Source organism: Oryctolagus cuniculus, chromosome 6 (assembly GCF_964237555.1).
Source record: "Oryctolagus cuniculus chromosome 6, mOryCun1.1, whole genome shotgun sequence".
Classification (NCBI taxonomy): Eukaryota; Metazoa; Chordata; class Mammalia; order Lagomorpha; family Leporidae; genus Oryctolagus; species Oryctolagus cuniculus.
In genome coordinates, this window is record NC_091437.1 from 59,038,321 (window position 1) to 59,056,179 (window position 17,859).

At 57.7% G+C, this 17,859-nt stretch overlaps 1 protein-coding gene across 1 annotated transcript in view; it reads right to left on the reverse strand.

The window, feature by feature from the left end:
- Positions 1–17,055, reverse strand: part of SH3PXD2B (SH3 and PX domains 2B) — a 105,744-nt gene extending 88,689 nt beyond the window's left edge. The window contains exon 1 of the mRNA XM_051843617.2: positions 16,851–17,055. Coding sequence (XP_051699577.2) covers positions 16,851–16,925 — 75 coding nt within the window. The 5' untranslated portion in view covers positions 16,926–17,055. The remainder of the gene's footprint in view (positions 1–16,850) is intronic.
- Between the last annotated feature and the right edge of the window lie 804 nt (positions 17,056–17,859).

The window sequence follows — 17,859 nt, forward strand, 5'->3', positions numbered from 1 at the left end:
CACAGCAGAGAGCTGGCCTGGAAGAGGGGCAACCAGGACAGAATCCGGAGCCCCGACCAACCCGGTGTGCCGGCGCCGCAGGCGGAGGATTAGCCTATTGAGCCATGGCGCCGGCCCCTGATTTCCTCTTAAAATGGAGAGAATACCGGGTCCCCTGTGTCAGGCTGCTGGGGACCAAAGAAGCGGAAGTGTGACAGGTGTATAGCACACTGCCTGACCACAGACAGCGCCCACAGCCATCACTAACAAACCCCTTGTGGAGAAGACTCACCAGAGGCTCAGGCTGACCGACAGCCACCTTCCTGGAGGTGGTGTAGGACAGGTTAAAAGGAAGGGCCGGGGGCCGGCACTGTGGCAAAGGGGGTTCAAGCCACTGCTTGCAATGCCGGCATCTCATATTGGGAGTGTAGATTCGAGTCCCATATGCTCCACTCCCAACTCAGCTCCCTGCCAATGCATCTGGGAAGGCAATGGAAGATGGCTCAAGTGCTTGGGCCCCTGCACCCACATGGGAGACCCAGATGGAATTCCGGCCTCCTAGTTTCAGCCTGGCCCAGCCTGGGCTGCTAGGGCCATTTGGGGAGTGAAGTGAACCAGCAGATGGAAGCTCTCTCTCTCTCTCTCTCTCTCTCTGCTTGTCAAGCAAATAAATCTTAAAAAAAAAAAAAAATCACACTATGAAACTGGATCAAGAGTCTGCTTGGGGTGCACCCACATGGTGCTGCCCTGCTCCGAGCCCAATTCTCCCGAGCCATGGAGTCCCACGCAGAGGCATGGGCAGCAAGAACCGCTTCCAGGCCCGGCTAGGCCAAGCACCTCAGTGCGTGCAGACGGAGACACCGAAGTGCAAACGCTGGCCGGTCCGGGCCTGAAGCTCCAGCCTGGGCCTCTGGCTGCCAACTCACGTCCTGCTCCTCGCGCACATCTGGCCCGAGGCTGCACAGGGAACTTTCCAATGGCAAGCAGCGGTGCTGGCAGCTGGAGCCTCGGCTCAGCTAAAAGCAACCTGAAGGCTGGCTTTCTAGGAAAATCTCCAGGGCAGGCGCTTGGGGCTTGTGGAGCTCCTGATGGCTGCCAGGCCTCCGAGAGCCCGGGCACTGCAGGAAACAGAGCTGGGCGAGAGATTTCGTGTCAGGACCTCTCCTGTGTTGACAGGGCTCCCAGAGCGAGTCAGGCAGCCGACGGGAGCACCTACCGCCTACATGGCACCTGGGCAGGAGGGTCAGAGCTGTCCTTGGGGATTGTGTGATACAGACAGCAAAGTAGTCACCCCACACGTGCTGCAACCAAGGCAGGAGAGCCCGAACGAGCCACGTGTCCCCAGGGATGTATATCCTCCACGGTATGCCACCAGCTTTGCAGACTCAGAGAGGGTAAGCAGCGAACCCAAGGTCACACAGCAACGTGGGACAGAGCTGGGGACGGAACTCACCCCCTCGCTGGAGGCCGGCAGCAGCCTCCCTGCCCCGTAACCCTCCTGCCCCTCTGCTCACCCCGTGTGGATGTTTCTGAAACAGCATCAACCTGATTCACCTCCTCCTGCAGTCTCTTGCTGAAGCCAGCAAAACACCGCGGCTTTGCATCTGACAAGCAGCCCCTTACTGGTGGACAGGCCCATGCTAACCACTCCTTCCACCTTCCTGGGTTCCCTCTGTTTCACAGACGGCTGACAACAGTCTGCACCAGCCTGTGTTTCTGCAGCAGCCCCTGTCAGGATGCCTGCCTATATGAGCCCTTTTGGCCCTGTCTTGATGGGACTGTGGGCAAGGGCTGGAACCCAGGGTCTGGACACCCGGCCCCAAATTCAACAAGTGGGCAGAGGGCTTGGGAAGCACAGCCTCAAAGTTCGGAAGGAAAATGGACACAGGTGCTTCCCCGCCTCGCAGCCTCGCAATCAAAGCCAAAGTCAGCGCCTGTGCACTCTTGTGCTGCCACCCAGGGTCAGAGTCTGGGAGAGTTCCCGGGCTGGGAACAGGCAACTAAGTCGGAAAGCTGCAACAGTGGAGACGGCACACATGTTGAACTGGATGGACCTGGGTTCCAATCCTGACTATACTGCTTCCTCACTGGGGGTCCTACCACAAGCTATGTAGGCGCCTCAATGTTCCCATCTGTGAGATGGGGATGCTAATAATACCATCACCTGTCTCCCAGGGACTGCCGTAAAGCATCAGCGTGTCTGAATGACACCTGGTGCCATGGTGGCCCTTAACCCCTCCCATGCAGAGTGGGTTCCCCAGGCCCAAGTCAACCCCAAACCGTTAGGCTGAACCAAGTGAAATTACCATCTAAAATGTATTTATTGACTTATTTGAGAGGCAGAGGCAGAAGGAAAGAGAGCTCCCGTCTACTGGCTCGCTCCCCAGGTGCCTGCAATGGCTGGGAACTCAAGCCTGGTCTCTCACATGGGTGGCAGGGACCCAGGGACTCCAGCCATCACCTGCTGCCTCCTAGGGTGTGCATTAGCAGGAAGCTGGAGCCAGGACTCGAACCCACGTTCCAATGGGGGACCCACCAGTGTCTTAGCCACTGGGCTAAACTCCCGCCCCCAGACTGCCATGTTTATAGGTCACACATGGACAATTTCCCAGGTTCAACCTACTAGCGGCACCGCTGGGGTTGGAGCAGCTTGTCTGGGTGCCCCGGGCAGGCCTAAGAACTACAGGCACTTCTCAGAGGTTCAGGGTTTGGGTGGGTCCCCATCCTCCCAATTACAGGAGCGTTAAGCAGACTGCTCAAAACCGCATGACGAGGAAGGGCAGAGCCAAGGTCTGCACTCAGGCCTGGCTGCCACCAAAGCCTGTGCCTTGGCCACTGCCACACCTGGATTCTAATTCCACACCTGCTCCCAGGAGGTTCCAGGCCAGTGCCCTGGACTCCTGGGACCTGAGGACTGAGGGAGCCCAGGGAGTCCTGGCTGCCTACAAGGAGGAAGCTCGGGCTGCACACCTGTTTTCGTCTAGACCCTGAACACAAAACGAGAGGGCACCCTCAGGACCATGGGGCACTCAGGGCCCGGTGGGAGAGAATGAGAAAGTGGACAAGGGGTGAGAGCCAGACGAGGGAGGCTGCGTCCACCAGCAGCGTCGGCATCAACCAGGCACCTGGGTCGGGGAAGAAGGGGTGCCCAGAATCTGCTGGTCCAGGACACTACCCCAATCCAGCCTCATCCTCTCTTCACACTGGGCTCACGGGCAAGGGCAAGAATGAGAAAGAGCGAGGTCAAAACGAAGGGGGAGTGAGCGCCCGACCCTGGCGACAGCCACCTGTGAGGGGGTCGGCCTGGGCGGGGGAGGGGTTCTTGCACGGTAAGGAGAGGGGCTGCATAAGTGGGGCTCACACTCTGTAGAACCGAGGGGCCTCCTTTCCATGTGGTTCTATAAGGTTGGATTCTGTGGGTGCCCTTGGCCACCCCGGGCCCCTCCCGTGCTGGGCCCTGATCTAGCAGAGATGAAGCCCCCACTTTGAGCCCTCCGTGGACTTTTAGGCGAGCCTGCCCAGTGCTTGTCCCTCTAGAGAAACCCTGGAAAAGAAATCAAATACGATATAACGTCATCACTCAGGGCACTAGAGGCCTCGGATGGGCTTGGTGGGCTCTGTCAGTGGCCCTGGGAAGCTGCAGCACACTCATGGCCACTAAGCAGTGGAGGAAGGCCGGGCCCGTGAGGCCCAGCGACAGACTTGGCCCCTGGGAACAAACGGTCTGACTGCAGTGTGAGGTTGCCCATACTCCCGTATACTTTAATTTTATGTACGTATGTATGTATTTGAAAAGTGGAGTTACAGAGAAGGAAAGAGGCAGAAGTGAGAGAGAGAGAGAGTGAGAGAGAGAGAGAGTCTTCCATCTGCTGGTTCACTCCCCAAATGGCTGCAAGGGCTAGGGCTGAGCCAGACTGAAGCCAGGAGCCAGGAGCTTCACTGGGGTCTCCCACATAGGTGCAGGGGACCAAGGACTTGGGCCATCTTGTGCTGCTTTCTTAGGTGCACCAGCAGGGGCTAGATTGGAAGTGGAGCAGCCAGGACTCAAACCAGCACTCACATGGGATGCTGGCACTGCTAGTGGTTTAACCCTCTATGCCACAGAGCCCCTTCCATAAACTTTAAATCGTCTCTAGATGACTCACTATGCCGATACATAGCATTTTCAGCTATGTAAACGGTTGCTATACCGTATTGTTTAAGGGACGATGACCAGAAAAAAAAATGATCAGTACCTGTTCATTACAGTTACAATTTTTAAAAAGATGTATTTACTTATTTGTTTGAAAGGCAGAGCTACAGAGGGAGACAGATCTTCCATCTGCTGGCTCACTCCCCAAAGGGTCACAATACCAGATCTGGGCCAGGCTGAATCCAGGAGCCAGGAACTACTCCTGGGCCGCCCATGTGAGAGGCAGGGGCCCGAGCACTGGGCCATTTTCCACTGCTGTCCCAGGCAGATCAGCAGGGAGCTGTATGGAAAGCAGAGCAGCCAGCGCTTGAACTGGTGCCCTGATGCGGGATACTGGCGTCAGAAGCAGCGGCTTAACCAGCGCTGCCACATCAGCCCCTACGTGTGATGCCCTTTTCTAAGTATTCTGGATCCATGACTGGCTGACTCCTTGGACGAAGGTATTTATCCACAGATGCGGAACCTGTGGACACTGGAAGGCTCACTATACGATTTATCTTTTCCACCTGCGCTGCCCGCGGAGCATTTCCCATTTCATGAAAACTTTCTGAACAAATCATTTGCCCAGAATCCTTAATAGTCCACCATAAGGCTATCCACCAAGCACACTGCTCAGTCGCCAAATGCATACAGTTCTGGGGAGAGCGGCTTTGCATTTTTTTTTTTTTTTTTTGGACAGGCAGAGTGGACAGTGAGAGAGAGAGAGAGGCAGAGAGAAAGGTCTTCCTTTGCCGTTGGTTCACCCTCCAATGGCCGTCGTGGCAGGTGCGCTGCGGCCAACGCACCGCGCTGATCCGATGGCAGGAGCCAGGTACTTATCCTGGTCTTCCATGGTGTGCAGGGCCCAAGCACTTGGGCCATCCTCCACTGCACTCCCTGGCCACAGCAGAGAGCTGGCCTGGAAGAGGGGCAACCGGGACAGAATCTGGCGCCCCGACCGGGACTTGAACCCCGTGTGCCGGCGCCGCAAGGCGGAGGATTAGCCTAGTGAGCCGCGGCGCCGGCCTGCGGCTTTGCATTTTAAAGCGTGCACCCTGAGCTAGCTCACTTAGAGTACGTTTCTCATTCCAGACCCTTTGGGGTTGCTTACTAAAGACGCACATCCCTAGTCAGACAAATGATGGTGTTGGGGGCGGTATAGACACTAGAGAACTCCTCACTCAGCACCTGTACATGCCAGGCCTAGCTCTGAATCCCTCATGGTAGATACTATTCTGACCTACAGCACAGGGACGAGTTGGAGGCATGGACAGGCTAAGTCCTGGTTCCGGGTCATTCACCCAGCGACAGGCTAAGCCAGGTCCACCTCTGTCACTTGGCTCCCGGGTCTAACCTCTGACACGTCTACCCAGGGGCCTTTCCCCTGTTTTTTTTCTGGAGCCACCAAGGACCTCTAATGCAGCTGATAGAACCTGCTGATCTCTTCTCAGAAAGATGCAAAAAGAAATGAAACCCACAGGGATCCAACTGCAATGGATCAGACCATCGTCCAGCTACTGAAATGTTCCAAAAACCTAAACTTGTGAATATATGTACACTTTGTTTCAAATCACTAACTGAATCTAGTGGTGGGTCACATGACACCAAATTTGGAAGTGACAATGACCACAAGTGATCTAGGAGATCCACTTGACCAGTGAGCTTCTGCTGGGGACAGAGGGACAGGTGTCACCAACACCACCAAGGCTGCTGCCTTCACTCATATGGAGGGTGAGGTCACACTTAATCGGAGGATGGTGAAAATTAAGACGTCAGTTTGTCCTTCCCGGTCAGGGGCCCTCAGGATTCTGCCCACACCGACAGCCCCTCTGCTGGTCGGCCCTCTCAGGCCCAGAGCACTCGTCTCCTCTGAGAACGTCCCTCTCACGCTGGGACTGGGCTCAGTGCTGAAGACGCTGCTCGGGACACCCACATCCCACACTGGAGCGCCTGGGCTTGAGTCCTGGCTCCGCCCCCAATTCCAGCTTCCTGCTAACATACACCCTGGGAAGGCAGCAGGTGATGGCTCAAGTGCTTGGGTCCCTGCCACCCATGTGGGAGACCTGAATTGATTTCAGGGATCCTGGCTATGGTGGCCTGGCCCATCCCCCATTGTGGTGGGCATTTAGGGAGTGAATCAGCAGATGGAAGATCTCTCTCTGCCTTTCAAACAAATAAAGATTAAAAAAAGAGAAGGCGAGAGACCACATCTCTGTCTCGGCAGCCTGCGACCCCCGGCCCACCCTCACCGCTCAGTCCAGATCTGGGCACGTGCTGTAAAACATAAGGTGACCTCTGTGAGGACAAGCCTGTCTGTCACCCCAGCCACTCCCCGGCTCTGGGCCAGACCTGGCTCCGAGCAGACAATAAACCCACATCTGTGGAACTGACTGGAAGCCAAGGGCGGCCCGAAGCCACAGCTGCTGATTCACACCTTGGCTGGGGAGGAGGAAACGGTGACGCCATCGTGTGGGTTTTGGCTTTCTTTGCCAGCGCATGGGCGGGGGTCTGTGCAATTCTGCTTAATTAAGCAGGACAGAAGATCCCACCCTTTTGTGCTTTCAGGAAACTTTGCTGTCGGGGGCGGTGAGTTGATGTTCCCTGATTTACAGCCAATGATAGTCAGCAGGGCCACGTGTGACCTCTGGTCAAACTGCTTCACCTCCATTTCCACATCTGTGAAATGGGCTAATAATAGCACTCATGGAGCAGACCCACCCAGGCTCCCTGCCCCCTTCTATGGTGCCCCAAGCCTCCTCCCACTGCTTGTGACCTCAGTGGGAGTATCAAGCATGATAGCCAGGTGACCTGACCGGGCCAATCAGGTTCTCTCTTCCTAGAACTGCACTGAGGAGTGGCCAAAAGGCCTTCACCCAGATGCAGTTGTCCACCTCCAGTGCTGTCCCCATGTCCACAAGCAGGTCGTATTCCCAGGATGGCCCTGACTGCCCACCCTCTTCCGGAAACCCGTGCTGAGTTGTCCCTGATTCTGCCAGCCCCATCTCCCCAGTACATGCCCTTTGCCAGCTTTGCCTCCGTCACGCGTAACCCAAGGGCCCTAATGCGCCGGATGTCATGGAGCCACCCCCGTGTGCATTCAGGGACACGAAGATTCAGAAGCAGAGGAGGCCCAACCTGGCATCAGTGAGAGCTGCTCTATCACAATAATCAAAATCATGACCCATTTTCAGTAAACCTTGAGATGACACATCTGGAACCCAGGGGCTTCCAGGATGCGCCCTGCGACCACCCTGTCCCCCGCCCTGCAGCTGCATTGCCATTGTTACAACGGCACCCCCATGAGGACAGACGCTCTCAGCCTCCCCCCACCCCACCGCCATGCAGGGGAGCATGTGAGTGCCAGCGCCTCCCAGCCTCTCTGGGGACTTCCATCCCGGCCACCACTGCCTGTGCTTGACTGGAGCATGGCTGTGCTGCTGGGGGCGGGGGGCATGCCTCCTGTCCTCCTGTGGTTCCTGGGCCAGGTCCTCCCAGTCCCCGTAGCCCAAGTCTCTCCTACTTTTCCAAGTTCCTCCCCGTCTGCCATGCCACCGTTGCCACTCTGCTGCGAGACTCCTGTACCCTGTGCACCTGGCAGCATCTCCCCTGCACCCTGGGGTCCGTCTGCCCAAGAACAAGTCCCCCAGAAGCCAAGCACACGGGCCTCTGCTCACCCGCCCCCCGGGCTCCAGCCTTACATGGAAACAACAGTGTCTTTCTTGGGATGCCTCAATCCTGGGGGGGTCACTTATCCATATGCCACTCCCATGCTCAAAAGTGATGGCCCCTGGGGGTGGGGCTTCTATTTGCTTAGCGAATTCTCCAGAAACACCATGGAGATTATAATGTAGGAAGGTTCCTTGGTAGCTGTTTTCTCAAATTGCACCCAGGACAGGAGGCCCAGTACCATTCCAATCTTAGATACATGGGGCATGATTGTGTAGTGTAAGTATGTCTTAGAAACTGCAGGTTGACATGAAATGGAACTCGAACCGAGAGTCCTGCACTTGCATCTGCTAACTCTGGCAACCCTGAGGCCAGGGATGAGCTGGGGCAGGGCTGCAGCACCAGGCACACAAGCTCTGCCTCACCTTCTCGCTTTGCTCTGGGATTGGAACTGTGGCCCCGCAGGCATGCGTCTGAGCCACAGTAAGGGCAGAATGCCTTGCAGCTTGGAGAAGGGGACAGAGAAAGGGTGGCTTCTGGCACAGCGCAGGCAGAGGTAGTGTGTATGTGTGTGTGCGCGTGCATGCGTGTGCATGTGCCACACCCAGCCCTGCTCCCTGGCCCACTGCTAGAGCCACTGAGCCTCCCATTAGCCAGTTGTCACATGCAGGCCAAGGGACGCCAGCTCCACCCTAGGGTCCAGACAGCCCCACTGTCACGGGCTCCAGCAAAGAGACCACAGAGCCACAGTTTCTGGGAACAGTCAGCAAGCCCTGGGGACAGTCCCCTAAGCAACCCTCCTCAGGCATTTGGCACAAAAGCTCACTGAATTTCCCCAACAAGGCCACCCCACTGCTGGGAGGAGAAGGCTCAGGGCCAGCAACGAGTGGCAGACAGAAGCAGGCTGGAGCCCAGGGTGACTGCAGCAGCCACCTGGCCGAGATGGGCACTCGCCACCCCCTTTCTTGCAGCTGCTGCGATCGCAGCTGGTCCTCGTCTCCCAGGGGAGGGAAACAGAGTCAGTCAAAGCCAGACCGGCCCCCCACGTCCACTCACAGCTCCACCTCCAAGGAGGAAAGGTTGCACAACTGGCAACCAGGACGTGTCACAGAGAAGCCCTTCTCTGGGAACACAGCATCCGTGCTGCTGGCTCTCTGGCCTGCGTGCAACGCCTCTGGCCTGGCCACCTTCCCGGCATGCCCGTGACCTCAGGGAACAGACCACGCCGGAGCTGTGTGCCTTCCAACTGGGCTCCACTGCAAGGCGCCAGGGCAAGGGCCTGGGCCCGCTGAGCAAGGAGACTTTAACGACAAAAGCATCTGCCGGGCATTCCCTCCTAGGATTTGAAGCTCATCACTTTCCACTGCTTCTGCCCGTGGCCTGGAAAGCCGCAGCCACAGCCCTGCGTCCCTCTGCAGCCCGACTGGGAAGGAGTTTCCGAGGCCGGGCCCCGCCGCAGGGGCGCAGGGTCTCTGAGGAGGCCGGAGAGGCTGCCGGGACGAGACAGATGTGGCAACCAGCCGGGCCCGCTGCAGCTTAGCACTGAGTCTTCTTTTTTAAAAAAGTGAACATTTGCTCTTTTTTTTTTTATTTTTACTAACAACAGGAATATGTGGTCACCGCAGAACATTTGGAAAACAGAAAAAAGCACAGACAAGCAAAAAAAAAATATATATATATATTTTAAAAAAGGGGACATTTTATCAGCTGGGTTTTGGGCTTCCAAAGCCACATGGGTGTTTTCAGCCTTCGTGGGTGGCCCGGTGGGAACCAGCCAGGGCACGTGGTTTGCAGGCAGCTCTTGGCATTCCCGCGAGAGAAGCTGTGTCTGGCGTCATGGTCTTGATGGTTTTCTAGCTGGTGGGTGCAGCACCTTTCACTCATTGTGCTCCCCGCCTGTGACGCCACGCTGGGAGGCTCCTAGCACAGCTCACCATTACCAAGCCCGGACCAGAGCCTCACATCAGCCCTCGCAAGATGGGAACTATCATACAGACGGGGACACTGAAGCATGAGAGGGCCTGGGGTTCCGCGTCCGTGGATCGAACCAAATATGGGTTGAAAATATTTGGGGGGGAAAGTTGTGTCTGTACTGAACCCGTAGAGACTTCTTTTTTGCTCATTGTTCCCTAAACCACAACGGCATAACAACGACCTACACAGTAGCTACCCTGTACCGTGAACAAGAGATGATTTATAGTATCTGGGAGGGTGTGCGTGGGCTCCGTGCAAACACTAAGCCACACTGTAGAAGGGACTAGAGCATCCCTGGAGTTTGGTACCCTCAGCAGGTGGGGGCATGCGTGGCCTGAACCCAGTCCTCCATGGACACTCAAGGGCGACTGTGACTGTCTGAGGGTGGTAGAAGCTCAGGCGGGACGTCTGCCCGGCCACCCAGCTCGGGACTACCTATGAGGACCCAGAGCCCGGTGGAATGGTGGGTCGGGAAGACAGGCGCTCTGGCAGCAGGGAGGCAGCGCAGACTGTGTGCCCAACCGAAACCCCGCACAAGTGTCTGCAAAGGAAGTCATCACGCTCATTTGACCAACGGAGGAACGAAGCGTCGGGGCTGAGTGCATGGCCCCTGGCCTCACAGAAACCAACATCTCTCCAGTTACCTTTGCTGCCTGCCCTGTGCACTCCCACAGAAGATGTGCCAGGGAGGCGTTGGGGGGGGGGGGGTCGACCGCAGGCTGGCAGGCAGAAAGCCTCTGACCTGGGCAGGAGGAGGTCCAGGGTGCGTTCCAGCCCTCCGAGCCATCAGCAGCCAGAGGCCCCCTGCGCCAGCGAGAGGAGAACGTGGGAGTGCCTCATGGCAGTGGCATGAGCATCTCTTGGAAGCTCAGCTCTCGGCTCCCAAGCCTGGCAGGTCGAAGAGGGAGCTTAAGGCTGGCAGCCCGGGGCCTGTGGCACCATCCGCTCCGGCCTTTCCTGGAGTAGGAATGACTAAGGGCTGGCACCAGCCTGAGCTTCATCAATCCAGGCTGGGTGAGTGGTGAGCAAGCCAAGGACCAGGATAGCCTGAGCTCCTCCCAGGAGAGGAAACAGGACCAGAGGCATAAGCACCCCACCCAGAGGCCCCGGGCTCAGTGATGGCGTCGCAAGGACACAAGGCATCTGGCACTCCCTCCCGATGGTGTGGCCTCACGCACACACCTCTCCCTCTCTGAGCCTCCAGTCTCAAGGGGAAGTGACAACAACCTGAAGGATTGGTACCCCCCTGAGACATAAATAAATCCTACAAATCAACATCCCATGAGCCAATACACGCCCATGCTTCTCCACTCACGCACCTGACCTGCAGAACACCTCAGCTTACCCCAGCCGCCCGGAAGCGCGCTCAGAGCACCAACGGTAGCCTGTAGCTAGGCCAGCTCATCTAACACAAAGCCTATTTTCTGACCAAGCGTTAGTGCTCTATGGAGTGCCATGCTGAAGGTAAGGGGCTGCTTCTGCCCCACTAGGACGTCGACAGCTTGCAAGTCGAGCCACGGTAAGCTGGGCCGCATCTGTACTGGAAAAGGGGCGAAGGCTACAACAGGCAGTTCCCGGGATAGGACGCGCAGCGGATGACAAGGGTGGGAAGGCTGCTCTACCCTATGGCTGCCAGAAACAGAGAAGTCTGACAACCCGGAGTGCCCACAAGGACAGAGCAACGGAGACCGCAGGCACTGCTCCTGCGCTCACAACGCGGAGCTGCAAACACACAGGCCCCAGGGCCTGGCAAGTCTATGCGGGGGACATATGCAAGGAACTGTCTGTAAGATGGTCAGCTGGGGGCCCCCTAAGAGTCCCCAAGAGGAGCGAGGATAAACAGGGTATTCCTCAGAGGAGCGCGCAACAGCAGTTAAGGTAAACTGGAACTCCATGTGTGCACCAACTAGATCTATAAAGGGTGACTTTTAAAAAAATATGTTTTGGGTTTTTTTTTTTAAGATTTATTTATTTATTTGCAAGGCAGTTGCAGAATCAGAAGGAAAGAGAGAAAGAAAAATCTTCCATCCACTGGTTCATTTCCCAAATGCCCACAACACCAGAAGACAGGAACTCCATCTGGGTCTCCCACGTGGGTGCAGGGGCCCAAGCACTTGGGCCATCTTCCACTGCCTTTCCAGGCGCATTATCAGGGAGCTGGATGGGAAGTGGAGCAGCTAGGACTCAAACCAGCACTTATGGTGTGCTGGTGCCGTAACCCACTGAGCCACAACACTAGCCCCATGGGGCCAGCATCCCATATGGGAGCACCAGTATGGCATTGCAAGCCTCTGGCTTCGGCCTGGCCCAGGCCCTGGCCGTTGCAGCCATTTGGGGAGTGAACCAGTACATGGAAGATCTCTTTCTCTCTCTCTCACTCTCTGTCACTCTGCCTTCCCCATAAATAAGAAATATACCTTTAAAACACTCAGACCAGCCAGGGCTGGCATAGAAGGTTAATCCTACGCCTGCAGCACCAGCATCCCATATGAGCTCCCGGTTCAAGTCCCAGCTGCTCGTCTTCCAGTCCAGCTCTCTGCTGTGGCCTGGGAAAGCAGCAGAAGATGGCCAAGTCCTTGGGCCCCTGCACCCGTGTGGGAAACCCGGAAGAAGCTCCTGGCTCCTGGCTTTGGATTGGCTCAGCTCCAGCCATTGCAGCCATTTGGGGAGTGAACCAGCAGATGGAAGATCTCTCTCTCTGTCTCTCCCTCTCACTGTCTGTAACTCTACCTCTCAAGTAAATAAATAAAAAAAAAAAAAAACTTAAACACACACACACACACACTCAGACCATATAAGATTTGGGGGAGTGCTAACGTGAAGTCATTAAAAGCAGCAGGGGTCAGGGTGGAAGGGTACTGACTGCAAATGGATTGTGAGGATGGTGGCACCGCTCTGTGAACTGACTGTAGAGACACCAGTAACTCCTACCCTTATCACGAGTGACCTTTACGGCATACAAATTACACCTCAGCCAAGCAGCTAAAGAAAAACAACCCTATCTCCAAGTCTAATTTAAAAATAGAGCATGGGGCGGGCCCAGGGTTGTGGCACAGCAGGTTAATGCAAGGCTGGAATCCCACACAATGCTGGTGCTAGTTCAGGTCCTGGTGCTCCTGGGAAAGAGTGGAAGATGGTCCAAGTTCTTGGGCCCCTGCCACCCACGTGAGAGACCTGGATGGAGTTCTAGGCTCCTGGCTTTGGCCTGGCCCAGCCCTGGCTGTTGCAGCCATTTTGGGAGTGAACCAGTGGATGGAAGATCTCTGTCACTCCGCCTTTCAAATGAATAAATAAATCTTTTAAAAGAGCTGGAATGAGCATGGCAAAAGGTAGAGCTCTGACAGTTGGAATAGAGACAGGTGGATATTTCACTCCTTCCACAGATCTGTAAATACTGCACTAACAGAATGAAAAATCACCCATTACAAAGGGCTGCTGTGAAAACCATACGAAGCCTCATCCCAAGCCGGGCCCAGGGCACTGAAGGCACTCTGGCTCCCGTTATTGCCACTGTCAGGATTAGGCCACCTTCCTGAGGTCTCTTCATGCTCAGAGACCTCAAGTCAGAGCAGCCAGCACCGCAGACCCCGGCTGGCCAGCCTCTCTTCCAAACCAAATGCTCTATGCGTCCCCCTGCTGTGCAGGAAATTGGGGTGATCCAGATCCTCCAGGGAGCTCTCCTCCCCTCAAGCCAGAAAACATCCCAGCTGGGAATGGTCTCCCCAGCATGTTCATTCCTAAACCCCAGGGCTCTGGGCAGGAAAGGCCCTGGCAGAGAAAGGCAGCCGTTGTCCATACAAGTCTTCCCCTCCCTGCCTCGGGCACAAGCTCTAGGGAGTCCAAACAGTAACAACATCGTGGGTATCCGGATCTCAGGGACCCTGCCCGGGCTGTGGCTCTGCCCACAGCTGGATGAGGCTGGGACCAGAGGGGACATCATCCTGATTAGGGAGAAAACGCCAGTCCAGGTGGAAGAGGTGGCCCAGCCCTGAGCTCCAGGTGCAGTTCTGCCATGACTCCTGCAACACCTGTGACCTAGTCCCCTCCCAGGTAACTGAGTGCTAAGCATGCGGTAGCCAGGTAGCTCCAAGTGACAAGTGCAAGTTGTGTGTGTGTAGTGGGGAGGGATTCTGGGGACCAGGACTCTCCAAAATGGATGTGCACATTCTGGGGCAGCGGCTGGGTAAGGAGTGTGTGATGCCATCCCCATCCCTTAGATGGTCACATGCTAGATAGTTTCCCCCCATGTGGCAGAGGCCAGGTAGTGGAACCTTTAAGAGGTGGAGTCTAGCGGTTAGGCCACAGAGGGTATTGCCTCTGGAAGGGATCAAAGCAATTCTCCTGGGACCTGGTTAGTTCTCCAGGGAGCCGGGATGTTACAGAAGAGGAGGGCTGGGTCCTGCAGACTCTCTGGCTTCCTGTCTGGCCACAGATCTCTATCACTCATCAGTGTTCCCCCAGCATGCCATTCCTCAGGCCGTAATGCAGCCAAGGGGGGCCTCGCCAGAGGCCAAACTGATAGGGTTGCCCAATCCTGGACTTTAAGCCTTGAAAACCTTGAGCCAAATGAACCCTCTTGCATTTTTCAAAGAACCCAGCCTCAGGGTTTTGTTCTAGCAACCAGAAAGGTCCAAATACACAGTGACCAGTGCCTGGAGACATCTCAGGTTATCACAAGCAGGGGAGAGCACACTAAGGAAGCCAGGGAGGCTGGGAAACATCCCACAATGCACAGGACAGCCGCTGGCCGCAAATGATCCACCCCCAACGGCAGCAGCTGTGTTGAACTTGAGACACCCGGCCCTTGCGGGATGTGGCAGCATTACAGGGTGCAGAGCATGGAAGCTGGAGCTCAGAGGGGTACCAACCAGGCCCAGGTCACACAGCAGCAAGTGGGGGAGCCAGGACTGCGGGCTGCCCTGCTTGTGTTCATTCTCTCTCGCTCTCGCTCTTGGCTTCAGACAGGGGGGTGGCAAATGGGAGCTCAGGTCCAGGCCGGCCACAGCGGGCTCCCCGTCCACTCCTTCCAGAGTGAGTGGGGGGCAGGGTGGGGCCTGGGGACAGGAGTGTGGCCGCAGTCTGCTTCTGACCCAAGAAGCTGGCGAGAGGGAGAGAGCCCCTGAATCACATGAATGACTAAAGCCACACGCAGGACAAGGTCTCCCTGTCCTGTGACTTCAGTGTGTTCCCAGTCAGAGCTATACAGACCACAGCAGGAGGCCGACCCGGCCAGACACAGTGCCACTCCCATCCACGCCCTCACACAGGGGTCAGAGAGGCCCCACAGCCAGTCAGCAGGGGGCCAAGATGCCAACCCTAGCCCAGGTTTTAACCTAGACTCTTGTCTCAAGGGGCTCCTAAAAAGGAGGTTTAGAAGCCCCTCGAAACTACAAAACGTTTAAAACACTGTGGCAGGGGGAAAAAGCTTCCAGCTTCCCACAAATATGGAAGCGTTCCCAGTTTTTCAGAGCGTTTTGCTCTGGGGTCCAGGGGCTGGTGTGGCCTGGTGGAATATCTCTGTAGGGGTCCCACAGACCTGGGCTTCCAGCCCTGCGCTGCTCCCGATGTGACCCCCCCCTCCCTGAGCCTCAGCTTGCTCATCAGTCAAATGGGCTTACACATGGCCACCTGAACTGTGTGTGACAGGAGGGGACAGCAGAGCAGTGGCCGGGATCTCTTCCCAGATCTGGTGGGAGGTGGCATGGAGAATATTCCAGACCTCCTGCTGCTGCCATGTGGGTGCACACTGTCTTCACAGCAAAGAGGCAACTCAGCCGCACACTCAACAGGCTCCAGCAAGAAACCAAGATTTGGCAGCATTCGTAACAGTCAAGGGGGAAAAAAAAAAGACCATTTAGCCAGGCTCTGGAGTCCAGGGGAACTTCTTTCTATTTAGAGAAACCACAGGTCCAGGAAACAGTTTCCCACTGCCTGCCCAGCCCGGCCAGGGGCTGCCCCAGCACTCCCCGCCTTGTGGATTTGCAATTTCACAGGCTGTTCACGCCAGGTGTGGGAATGGGCTTTATGGGAAGGAGCTTTTTAAGCAAGGCAGGCCCCAAGGAGGCCAGGGAGCTGCACCGGGCCAGACCACGCCCTTTGCTAGTCATTGTTCTACACTTCTTTGTTAGGATTTTTTCCCTCCTTCTTGCTCTTTTTCCCTTCCTGGTCAACTTCTGCTCTGTCACCCCTCCATCCCCTTCACCACCAGAGACACGGCAGCCCCTGCCCTCCAGGGGGAGCCCCTCCCCCAGGGCCACCACTCCACATCCTCATTAGCTGTCCAGGCAGATCCCCCAAAAGGGGGCTGTCTTAGCACCACCTGCACCCGCGGTCGTGGCCCCCAGGCTGCCCCCCGACACCACTTTTCCACGCAGGTCACTGTCCGCCCCAGGCTTGGAAAGCCCATGCAGCTGTGTGTTCCAGGAGCTGCAGCCCCTTGGGAGCCTCAACCTTACCCATCTGCAAAACGAGACTACTGACCCATTTTCTCAAGTCCTTCAACCTGAGCTGGGGTCCACAGAGGGAGACAGCAGGAGAAAAACTTTGGTACATTTTTAAACACAAGTTATTGGGGGAGAGGGACTGTTCTTTAACCCTTTAAGGTGCAGCCACTCAAATAATCCATTTTCCGGGATCTCCCCAAAGGACGGAGCCAAACTTGGCGGTCCCCAGGGAGGCTACCTGTGGCCGGACATTGCGGGCCTGAGCCGTCTGGTCGGCAGGGGACGACGGGGGCGGCCGGGGACCACGCGCCTCTCCCTCTGCCTTTGCGCCCCTCAGTCTTGCACCGGCTGGGCAGGACGAGAGTGCGGGGACAGCCGAGGACGGAAGGGGAAGAGGAGGGGGCGAGGGGGGAAGGGATGGAGCGGAGAACCGGGTGAGGGAGAGGAGGGGGAGGGGAGGGAGGGGGAGGAGGCGGGAGACCCGGGCCGCGCCGCCGCGGCAGGGCCGGGCCGGGCCGTGCAGGAGCGCGAAGCGCCGGAGGCAGAAGTTTTCCGAGGCCGGGGCCCAGGCCGGGGCCGCGGGGCGCGCGCGGGGGCGTGGGACGCGCGGCACTCACATAATGCTTGTTGGGCACCCGCCGCTTCTGCACGTCCAGCACCTTCACCTCCACGATGCTGCGGCGCGGCGGCATGGCCGCTCCTGCGCGGGGCCGGGCTGGGGGCGCGGGGAGCGGACCAGAGCCGGGGCAGAGCGATCCGGAGCCCGGGCCGAGCACGAGCAGCCGCCGCCGCCGCCGCCCTTCGCTCCGCGCGCCCTCCGGCCGGGCCCACTCCACCGCCCGCCCCGGCCCGCCCCCGGCCCGCCCCCCGCGCTGCCGGCCCGCCCCCCTTAAAGGGCCCGGCGCGCGGCCCCCGCCGGCCACGTCCGGCCCCCGCCGCGCCTTTGTCCGGGCGCTGAGCGCCGCCCGGGAGGCAACCGGTTCGCGCGGGCCGGCCACGCGGTGACTGACGCGCCGGAGCCTTCCCGCACCCACTTGCTGGGGAGATGGGGCAGCCGAGGGCCGGGGCTCATGGCCAGACTCTGCTGCCCAGCCTCTGTGATCTTGGGGAGGTTGTTCACCTCCCCCGGCTTGGCCTCATCTGTAAAATGGGCTCGCGTTACTGCCTGCCAACCGGGGCTGTCCTCCAGTGGAACGCATGCATGCCCGCCGCAGCCAGCATAAATGCCTGCCCACCGGGCCTGGGGATTCAAGGGGGAGCCGGGAGCCAGCGTCCAGGCCTCCCGGGTTTCCAGTCTGGGAGCTGGGGGGAGAGAGAGAGAGACAAACTGCAACCACCGTGTGCTATAGGATTGTACTGAGAGCTGTGGCGCAGGCCTCCGTGTTCTCGGTGGCGGAGCCCCTCCCGGCGCCAGGCGCAGGCATACGCTTTGGGGAGAGCCTTGCCTTGAGTTCCCCTGGAGAGCTCTGGGAGAGGTGACTGAACCCATTCTACAGAGCACGTCACTGTGTGCGGCCACCGCAGAGCCGGTAGACCGGGCGCGGCCCCCGGCTCTAGCCAGTTAGCAGGAGTTGAGGCCGCCTGGCTGGGGCTGTCCCCCCCCCCCCCCCCCCCCCCAGTTCTTCA